The sequence below is a fragment of the Pelobates fuscus genome, chromosome 1 (genome assembly GCF_036172605.1).
Source record: "Pelobates fuscus isolate aPelFus1 chromosome 1, aPelFus1.pri, whole genome shotgun sequence".
Taxonomy (NCBI): Eukaryota; Metazoa; Chordata; class Amphibia; order Anura; family Pelobatidae; genus Pelobates; species Pelobates fuscus.
This window is the reverse complement of record NC_086317.1, coordinates 134,988,086-134,999,847: the sequence shown is the minus strand read 5'-3', so window position 1 is coordinate 134,999,847 and position 11,762 is coordinate 134,988,086. Positions and strand designations below refer to the sequence as shown.

At 34.4% G+C, this 11,762-nt stretch overlaps 1 protein-coding gene across 1 annotated transcript; it reads left to right on the top strand.

The window, feature by feature from the left end:
* Window positions 1-6,821: 6,821 nt before the first annotated feature.
* LOC134589153 (POU domain, class 5, transcription factor 1.2-like) lies at window positions 6,822-11,523 on the top strand. Its single transcript, XM_063444319.1, has 5 exons — window positions 6,822-7,151; window positions 7,723-7,834; window positions 8,167-8,297; window positions 9,017-9,181; window positions 10,814-11,523. Exons 1-5 carry the CDS (start codon window positions 6,900-6,902, stop codon window positions 11,087-11,089), a joined length of 936 nt encoding a protein of 311 aa, XP_063300389.1. The 5' UTR covers window positions 6,822-6,899; the 3' UTR covers window positions 11,090-11,523.
* The last annotated feature ends 239 nt before the right edge of the window (window positions 11,524-11,762 follow it).

Below are 11,762 nucleotides of genomic sequence, written 5' to 3'. Positions count from 1 at the left end.
GTTGTAAAACATATCACGATGGGCTGTCATATGGTCTTAAAGGCAACATAAACTATCTGGAAAATTTCAATTTGCAGAAACGGAAATGGGCAAGTCTTATATTTGACCCTATACGTTTCTAAAATGGCATAAAACCTGGACATGGTGGGTACTGTTGTACTCATGAGACCTTAATGAACACAAATATGAGAGTTTTAGAGCACTAAAACAGATGATGATGATGATGATGATATCATCGGTGAAAAAGCAGTTTATTTTCTAAAAATGCAAAAGAATGCTACATTTTGCTATTATTTGTGACTCAGTGGCCATTATGAAAGACTGGACAAACTCCATTTTAAAAACCCTGGGTTGTCTAATTTTCCAAATTTTATGCCAGGATGGGGGTAATTTTCATTCCTGGGCTGCCATACGATTTCAAGGGCAATATAACCACTCTGGAAAAAATCAATGTGTAAAAACTGGAAGGGAAACACGCCATACTTGACCCTGTACCTTTTTTAAAACGCCAAAAAAAACAGTACATTGGGGTAACCATTGTATTCATGAGACATCGCTGAACATAAATATGTGTATTTTATTGCAGTAAAAGCTAACAGTATTATGACATTCACAGTTAAAATACCACACAGAACTAACATTTCTTAATTTCTCACTTTTTTAGTTTTTGTTCCTATGAAATTGTTTCATATATAAATATTTGATGTGAAATTAAATCCTTGTTTCTACTGAACAAAATGATATACAATAAGTGTGGGTGCACCTAATATGAAAGAGGTGAATTATGGGTAAACAGACATATAGTCAAATTTCAGGGTTTGTTTTTATTTTGATCATAACATCTAAAATCACCTCTGTCCTTAAGGGCTAAAGAGGAGTTAGTGGAAACTTCTATAGTTGAGTGAAACGAATGCACAGTAATGAAATGCAAAACACACATGCTGTTGACAAAATTGTACTATAAATTCATAGAAATAATATTTATACACTGGCTCAAGTAAATGAAGGTAAATGAAGGTATTAAATATATTATATATACAATATCTCAACTAAGCACGTCAAAAGGCACATCTATTAAATTATTAGTATTCTTTAAAGAATCCAGAACCACGTAAGAAGTATGATGTATTACACTTATCTCACACTACACAAATATTTTTTTTTTAATAAATAGTGAGTTGTGGTCAGCTGAATAATTGAAGGTTGAGTTGCAAACTTATTGCTGTAAAATGTTTTTTATTTTCATTCTTTTGTGTGTCTTTTAATTTAAAAAGAAAGCATCCCAATACTTGCCGTAATAGCTTTTATTTATTTTTTAAACCCTATCTAACTTTTTTTCTTACATTGTTTACCTGTTTAAAATGTAATTAAATTTTATCCCAAATGTTTTAATATTTGCTTTAGAAAATAAATCAGTGCTAAGTTATCTTTTTCAAGCCACTAGGGAAAAGTATGACAACAATAAAACACAAGGTTCTACCCTGTACCTATTGATTTCCCCCTCATCAGTTGCACTTATAATGACCAAACATACATATTATCATGTTTGATTCCAACCATTCTAGACAAAAATAATAGGCTGAGAGTTCTGGAGTGCCTTATCCTGAGAGTTAGACAAACAGGAGTTTAGGCGCTCACTAGGTAAACCAGGTGAAAGGCAGCAGTAAACCAGCAGGATTTTCCAATACCTGCTAATGGTAAACCAAAGTAGAACATAACCACCTTGTTTATCTTTTATCCTGAGAGTTGATGCAGAGTGATAACCACGGTGACATATTTTAACAGCTCAAGTCACTATTTGCTTACTAAGATTCTGTTGCAAGTTCAAATTGGATCATATGCTATTCGTGAGAGAGACGGTTAAAACAACTGATTGCACAAATGATCTATTATTGCATATAGGGTCTGCTGTTATTGATTCCGTTGATCAATTTACCCCATATTTGTATATTATTAATAGTCATAATTTTCTACCTCCATAACTAGTTGAAATGTATGCATCTTTAGGGCCAACATTGCCCTTTATTCAGTTGTGACTCAGAAATGGTTCTTCATTTTCACAAACATTTGTTTGATCCAAATAGATTGCTACTGGATCTATTCAATAGACTTGTGTTCAACTGAGCAAACAATTTAAAGGAATTATGTCATTTTCACCTATATTACACAGTTGTTGGCTTAAATTCTAAACACAAGTAGTTAGATAGTTGCCAATGAAAATAAAATGTGCATAAAGTTCATGGATTGGTCTGTAATTTGATTATCAGTAACATAGCAATGTGATGAGCCTTTGAGCTGTTATAAATATCACCACCAACTCAGCTCCTTGAACCCTAATCTTTGAATTTTAGATTGTAGATTAAAGGGACACTATAGTCCCCTGAACAACTTTAGCTTAATGAAGCAGTTTTGGTGTATAGAACATGCCACTGCAGCCTCACTGCTCAATCCTCTGCCATTTAGGAGTTAAATCCCTTTGTTTAGGAACCCTAGTCACACCTCCCTGCATGTGACTTGCACAGCCTTCCATAAACACTTCCTGTAAAGAGAGCCCTATTTAGGCTTTCTTTATTGCAAGTTCTGTTTAATTAAGATTTTCTTATCCCCTGCTATGTTAATAGCTTGCTAGACCCTGCAAGAGCCTCCTGTATGTGATTAAAGTTCAATTTAGAGATTGAGATACAATTATTTAAGGTAAATTACATCTGTTTGAAAGTGAAACCAGTTTTTTTTCCACGCAGGCTGTGTCACTCATAGCCAGGGGAGGTGTGGCTAGGGCTGCATAAACAGAAACAAAGTGATTTACGGTAACTCCTAAATGACAGTGAATTGAGCAGTGAAATTGCAGGGGAATGATCTATACATTAAAACTACTTTATTTAGCTAAAGTAATTTAGGTGACTATAGTGTTCCTTTAACCTTCCTGGAAGATTCACCCTGCGTGAGGCCTGCGGTACATGTCCTTATCTTGGAGACCAAAAGCATTAAACGCAAATCAGATTTATATGGTTTCACTACAGGAAATAGGAGGGAAAATGAATACAGACTGTTATAACCCCAATGAGAAATAAAACAAATATAAATGCAAACGGCATAAACAGAGTAGTAGATGAATATGGAACAGACTTCATACCAATATAGAACAACTGCAATAATAGTCAAATCATAGCAGAATAAAGTAATGACAAATACAGTGGTGGGATAGTTAACCAAAAACCAACAACATGTAAGGCCAAGATGCTTAGAAATCCAGACTTGTCTCCCCATAAATGGAGTATCTGTTTGTGGATATGTCTTAATTTAAGATTTTAACTCTCTCTCTCTCTCTCTCTCTCTCTCTCTCTATCTATCTATCTATCTATCTATCTATCTATCTATCTATCACAGAGTTTGGTAGCAACTTTATTTTATTTATTTATTTATGCATTTATGCATTTATTTATTTAACAATTAATGCACTTACAGTAAATCAGGCATCAGTCAGCATGTATCCACTGAAATTGGACCAATAAGTAGGAGAACAGCTGCAGATGAAATACATATCTCAATACAGGTATCTGTAAAAGGATGCAATACGAATAAAAATGAAAATATCAATAAAATAAACATAAAACTTAAATGAAAATATAAATAAATAAAAAAAACATGAAAAATCCATATGAATATATACAGCTGTATGACAATGCAAATAAAATTAAAATAATATAAATAAAAAAAATATAAATAAAAAAACATGTAATAATAAAAATAGATGAAATGATAAATGAAGAAAATAATACAAATTTAAAATTGAATATAAAATGGAAAATAAGAATTAAAAAATTACACAGTTGTGATACCCCTACAACACACTTCTTGGTTCAGACCTAAATTGAGTGTTTTGTGATTATAGGTACACTGGGCTTCTTTAAGACTAAGATCTAACGCTTTATCGTTCCCTTTTATTGCCTTTATAGAGAAGTATTCTACATTTTATTTGTGATAATAAGATTGGTTCGATTTGATTGTATTATAGATGTATTTTATTTCTATTAATTGTTTTTTTTATTAATATCATAACCCTTTTCAATGTGTCTTTTCTCATAATTGCTGATTGATCTTTAAAGACATAGAAGTCTGCAATTTCTCCTTAAACATGCCATTTGCCTTTACATTGGTGAGAACTGTGTTTATCTATTGGTGTGTTGCAATCTGCATTTTTAAAAAAGTTTTTTTTTTAATTTGTATTCTTTATTTAACATTGAAGAGTGAACACAGTATACAATCAGTAACATGCATCATTACTTATAGCTATAGAGTTGATTCTTAGGTCGAATACCTCAGAATTAAGTTATTCAGCAAAATATTTATATTTAAATATCAATCTTTTATATATAAAGTAAGATAAACCTCTCCACCCCTCCCCCCCCCCCCCAAAAAAAAAAAAAAAGGAAAACACCTCTCTATCTAGGTATGTCTTTCCTTTTAATATATGCCTTCCAGGGGTCCTAGACTTTGCTAAAAGTAGAATAGGAATGTCTAACTCTCATAATCATCCATAATACAGTTTTCTCTCTCATAGATGGTAGTTCTAATTTTAGCCAGCCATCACCTATATATCTAAGTGCTGCCAATTTTTTTTTTTTTTTTTTTTAATTGCTTATCCTCCACATAATTAGTTAGGTCTAGATGATCTATTTTGTTGGTATGGATAAGCAGAATACTTAGACCAAAAAAAATAATATTTTGAATACGCTTTTATAACTAAATACAACTCACAAGCAAAACAAATAGAGAGGATTTTAAAGTAGCATTGGCATATACTTAAGAGAAATTAGATATTAGGCAGTAATATCCCAGGTAAGCTAACAGTGATTTATAAAAAGGAGGATAATCTTAAAAATATATTATCCCCCAGTCCATTACCTAAAATGCTAAAACCCAAACCCTTTTTAACGGACCATTATATCTGTGGTAAATGTCGTACATGTAAGATTCCTGGAGCATTTTAATAATATCAAAAACAAGAAATTAGACCACAGCGTACCAAAACATTGTAATTCTTGCCCACAATTTAAATGGGATACGTTTTATTACTGTAAGGATTGACAAAGTATAAAATAATTCGAGGGGGGGGCAATAAATGCTCAACTGAAAATTGTAATTGCGTTAAAAATGATCCCCACAGACATAAATGTGAGCCATCTATCTGATAAATGATAAAATGAAAAACTTTTTTTAGTTTAATAATTTTATTATTTAAAATGAATACTATTATACTACATTATTGATATAGGTGAGGCTTTAATATTTCAATCTTTGAGTTACTGTCTCACTGTGATTCCTTTTTATTGGGCTCACACAATTTTACAAACATGATAGCTTGGGAATTGCCATTTTTTTCATGTAAGTTCTTAAATAGTTATACTGTGAATCAATATATTTTATTGTTTTACCACCAAGCCAGATCCAATGAAAACAAATATATTTTCATCATTTTAACACCAAGGCAGATCTAATAAAACCAAATGACATAACATGACATCTGAATGTGTGTCTGTTGATATTGCCTAAGGTATGTAAAAGTTAAATTCTAAAATAAAAGGATGTTACTTTCTCTGCACTATATCACACATTTTTTTTTATTAACTACATATAGACTTTGCCATCCTGTGCATTTTGATGGCCACTGGGCGCCATATTACTTCATTACTTCAACAAATATTTTGTGAGTGTAAGTGTAAGTCACAATAAACACAATACAGAGTGTAATTTTAACCAGAATGGTATTTATGTTAATGACATATTTAGAAAGAACATGTTTACAAATTCGTTTAGTATATTAATGAGGCACATGGTTCATGTTTTGAATTTGTATATGCATTTGCATAGTCTGCACTTAACCAGACATCTTCACATGCTTATCAATAGAATAAAATGAGGTAGCTCACAGTCTATTGAAATGTTAATATTCAGATAATATTTAGTATGTTTGTATAATAATGGAGGCTAGTGATGTGTGTAGGAGATTAATAGGGAGTGGGGTCATTTAGATTGCATCATGGTTAGAGAGGGAAAAATAAACAGTGAGCCAATGATAGGTAAGGCCAATAAATCCCCCCCCCCCCCTCCTTCCCTTCTGCTATTAAAGTGTCCCCTCACTCTCTCAGAATCACTCTCATGAAGGCTTTTGAGAAGATACTTCTCAATCCCAACCCTTGCTAGCATCTTCCTGCTAACCTGCTCTCTTTGACAGCTCATCATTCTACAACCTAGCTTTCTAGACAAGATTTGAATCAAACACAGATACTTGCTTTTCTAGAGTTTGATCTCTAGTCCAGAGGCCTTCTCCAAAGATTTTACCTGCAGCTCTGCTTCCAGCGAAAACCCTAGTACAACAACCTTGAAGAATTTCAAGAAGAACCATGCATAACAACTTTTTTTCCAACCAAGGAGTGGATGATGCACAAATTCTTACCAATGGACATGAAAATCATCAAGGAAAAATGCATGGTGTTACTGGCCTTGGCCATCCACCTTACTCACAGCATGCACAACCCCACCATGGAATTGAACCTGACTATCAAGATTTCATCCAAAACGATGACAGGCTGTGCCCACCTCAAATGCCAAACTGCATGATCCAGCTCCCACATTGTGCTCCAATGCTTCAAATACAAAATATTCTCGGGCATGGCTTTGAGAATACAACTCTAGGCCCAGTGGTTCAACGAAGACCCACAATTGAAGATCTGGTTCAGTATCTTAAAAGCACTCCACAACCTAATGCATGCAACACAAATAATTGTGAACAGCCGTTGATGTCTACACCAAAGCCAAGTCAAACACCTGTCTACAAAAACCAAGTACCTTACTACCCAAACCAAGTATCTCCCCATCAAGCTGCCAGTCCTGTAAGCATGAACCGGCCCACTTCCCCCCAGACCATGATCTATGCTGCTCAGGGGGGGCAAGTCATGTACCCCATGCACCACTACCAAAAACCTTCACCAGCTAGGATATCTACAGATGGAAGCTGCACTTCTACCAGTACCATATCTACAGCTGGAAGTTGCACCCCTGCAGCAGGAACCATATCTATGGATGCAAGCTGCACCTCTACCAGTACCATATCACAGGTGCCCACTGGAAGAGTAGTTTCAGATGATGAGGTGAGCACTTACTGATCCAAACTCATACACTGTTTTAATATGTGGTTTCTTTAGCCAGCAACATGTTTCAACCACTTTGGAACATTTTCCTTTTGTGCTAGTAACATTTACATTTTACATGTCTTATTTGGTATGCTTAGTTTAATGTCTACATTTTAATTTTATTTATACTAAACAAGAAGTTGTGGTGGATTGACACCTGAAAATGTAGGTCAACATTTGGAAAAGGTGAAAAACATTTAAAATATTCTCATTTGGAGAATTTTTCCTGCTGGGCACTTAAATTCAAAATGTGTTTACTCTACTTGTTGATTTAGTTCAACTTACTATTTTTTGGATAAATATAAGTCTTTTATTCTATTTAGTAAACAGCAGTTGCAGGTGTGGCTTTCCATCAGGATTTGCTTGTGAAGCCTATGCAATTGTACTCAAATTACGAGTAAATAACACATTAATATCACTAACTATGCAGATATTTTCACAGATCTGTACTCTAAACAATTTGAAATAATTAATAATTAAAAATGTTTTCTTTAACACCATGTTTAACACTTGCTCCTTGTATTCACAGGATAAATCAAGCATGAGTGAGCTTGAAAAATTTGCCCAAGATACTAAAAGGCGGAGGCTTAGGATGGGATTTACCCAGGAAAACGTTGGGAACGGACTAGGAGCTTTGTACAGTAAGATCAGATATAAGAAGTTACTAATTAATTGTAGTTAAATAATCAAAGAGAGATATCATTATTCATATTTAGTCAGTTTGTAAAAAAAAAAAAAAAAATCCACAAATAAAAATTTACTTATATTCTAAAGGGAAAATCTGGTATTTTAATTACAGCAAATATTATCTAAAATGTATATTATTGATCAATTTAATTTTATATATTTATGAGTGGATTATATTAATAATAATATTGACATGTTAATTGGTTTAGTGATAAATAGTACAACATAAGAGTTTTATTTGAAGACATTACATACGTTAACTGACAAACCGTCTACTTTGTTACAGATAACCGTTTCAGTCAAACAACAGTTTGCAGATTTGAGGCTGGCCAACTGAGCCTTGCTAACATGCGGAAACTGAAACCAATCATTAATAAATGGCTTGATGAAGTTGAATCAAATGCAGCTAGCCGAGCGGTAAGTAAAACAATTTCTAATTTTGATAGTATTGACAGGGAACTGTCATCAAAATTGGGACATTTTGGAGACTTTCAATCCAGCAAGTTCCTTTTTCAAGTTTCTGAATTGGATATGGAGTGTTCAGTTTAAGGTAACTGAGGGGTAAAACTTTAAAACGATGAGAATTTTAGAGTTGGATAACTCATTGTTCAGTCTGCTGTAGGCTTCACTAGTAAGGCTATAGACATAGGGAGCTACAAAGTTCACTGTTATGTCTTTGTAGAGCAGCAGAGATCAGTATTTAGCCTGATGAAAGGTACTGAGTTCAGGGTTATAGGAATCTAAGCCGAATTTTGAAAAATCATTATTATTGTTACTATTATTAGCCTATAAGAATCACTTGGCTGTGTATGGCATGTCAAGGAGAAACATTTCTTAAATTTGATAAGTAGTGGGTGGGCATATAGCTACAGTGGTTTTTAATCACTGCTGTTATAGTAGATCTGATTAAAAAAAAAAAAAAAAAAGACAAACAACCATTAAGTACAAGGTGTACAGGTAGCTGTGGTGCTTTGGAGGCTTTTGTGTCAGTTCCCTTCTTACTCTGTTGAATATGTTCATATGTGTTGGCATTTTTTCTATTGAAATTTGTTAATCTACTAGGTCGGAAAAAAAATATTCTGCGATTAATTAACATGTTATTCTTCATATTGTTTTTGTTTGTTTTTTGCAACTAGATTGTTAACGATGGAGAGAAGCTGAAAAACTATGGAAAAAGAAAACGCCGTACATTCATTCAAGCTGCTACAAAGAGCTATTTAGAATTGTGTTATGAGCAGTGCCCTCATCCCACTAAAAGTGACATCGAAATAATTTCAGAAAAATCCAAGATGGAATACGAAGTAAGTATTGACAATAAGAACATTTCTATCAGATAACTACTATGACATGAATGTTTACTGAGTTATTCACTGAAGTGAGAATTTAGAGTGAATTCAAAGTGATACCTTTAGGTGCCACTAGAGTGGCTTCCCAGTCTAGGTCTACATAGTGTGCACCACTGGCATTCTGCATCTCTAAACTCTGCATGGAGATGCTGAACATTCCCATAGAGATGTATTGAATCAATGCGTCTCTTTGAGAAGATGTTGATTGCCGGGGGAGTTTTGCCTCACATGCGCAATGGCCTTCCAATGCTTTTCATATGGGAAAAAGATTATCAAAATTGATGATCGCAGCCATGGAGGCAGGGTCATCCACGGTGAGGCCAGCATGTCGTGGGAGAAAATGTGAGAAAAGTAAGAGTGGGGCCGGTCACCAAAAATGCCAAATAAGTACTATAGTGTCAGGAATATTTGTTGTATTCCTGACACTAGTGTTCCTTTCTAAAGTAGCCAAAATGGATACATAACTGACTAAATTTCTATAGATGAGAATTTTTCCAGTTTGGCTGTTCTGACCTTAAATTTAAAATGCACTTAGAATTCATTTTGAATTTGCACTTTAGTGAATGAACCTTTGTGATGAGAAATAAAGTGGTTGTGTCGCAAACCCAAAAATGTAAATATCCATCTAACAGCTCAGGTGTCTTTTAATGTTTCATAGATATGTGTCTATGCCATGAACTGAGTGACACAAGAGAGCTAGATAACCCCTTTCTTCAGCTGCATTCACAGCAATTGATCTTAATTACAGCAACTGCAGCAAATACACTAGTTGCAGTGATAACTGTTTTAGTGTGTGTTTCTTGTGCTTATTTGAGACGTATAGGAATTGGGTGACTGTGTCATTACATTTTGATGAGGATGTTCTGGCAATGTAGCAAGTGTATTGGCATTATAGGGGAGAATTGCCTTGACTGGCGATGCATTTTCCAAGCAAGGATAATCATGCTGTAGACAGTTGGGAAACCATTCATGGCACACTGGAGAGGAGTTGAGTATTAACAGCTATTAAAGTGATTATAGATATAATTTAGATTTCTATATTTACTGCTTTATGAGTTAGCTGTTATAGTGACCATCTTTAACAATTTAACAAGTTATAGAGATCTGAATACCAGAATGCACAATCTGGGTAAAGAAGACTCTATAATTAAGGTCAGTTGGACATATGTCCAATGGTGCCACAGCTTTGTAAGGGTTTTTTTTCTACTTCCATATTTTGGCCTAGAATTTGCAATCCCCTTATCAAATTTAAAAAAAAACAAATCCTGTTTAATGAATAATCCTATGTTTTAGCCAGTGCATTACATGCAGTGGCTTAGCTCACAAAATAAATACCCGTCCTACCACTGGCCCAGATCAATAACTGCTGTGCAAGAGGTTGGTTTTCACATTCACACAACATCAAATTCTTTGGAATTGTTTTTTTCTGGTACAAAAGTGAATATTTTCATGTATGACTTATACATATTGTATATTTCACAAATGTTTTGCTCTTCATAAATCAGACTTGGTATTTGTGAATGGTGTCTCTTTAAATGTAAATAATTTGTAAATAGACCACCCATTACTTTCATTATTTATCAATAGGTTATTCGGATTTGGTTCTGTAACCGGCGCCAGAAGTCAAAGAAGGAATTGGACAAATGCCTGAAGGAGCAGACCATAACATTTGGAAACTTTGCTCAACCCATTCCAGCTTCTAACACAGGAAACTGGGTCATGCCACCAATGGCAGTACCACAACCCTGGCTACTTGATATGGCTGCATCAAATCATACACCTTATATGGCTACAAACAACCAGAACGGACAATTCATCCAACATGCCATGCAAAGGATGCCTCCTGGAAACTATACTCAGTAAACCGTGGTATAGCCGCATTCCTATTTTGCTTTATTACAGTTAAATCTCTCTTTCGAGCATTAACCCATCTTGATCACTCTTACTTCAGTTCAATGTTATAGCCATAACCATACCTCTTCACTTCCCTGTCATCATTATTAGCTCATTGTTCTCATTCATGCCTTATATAAATATATTGACAAATCCTTCCCCCTGCCTCTGAAATTCACCAGATCTGACACCGGGTGAACCTCAAACTCCATGCACTTCAGTGGGATCATTTTACACCTTACCCTCTGTAAGCTATTCAAAACCTGATTCCACCCCACAAACTCTCTCAAACTATCTCTCTGTCAATGACATTCATATCTGTTATGCTTCAAACCATATCTCCCCCATTTTTCAAACCAATGACCTTTATAACAAGTTCTTTGTAGACCTAGAACTCACTGCACTCCCACTTAATATCATGTATGTAGTTGTATATAGATTTTATAGTTGACAATGAACCTTACATTCTGAGCACATTGTGCTTTTTACCTTTATTTTGACTGTAAGCTTGCTTGCGCAGAGCTGCCTTTTGTAATGCTAAGTCTAAATTAGTCAGTGTTTTTTGATTTAGCTATTGGAGAGTGTTGTAGAATGTGTAGGAACTGTAGAAATGTATTAATTGTAAATATAATGACATGCTTCA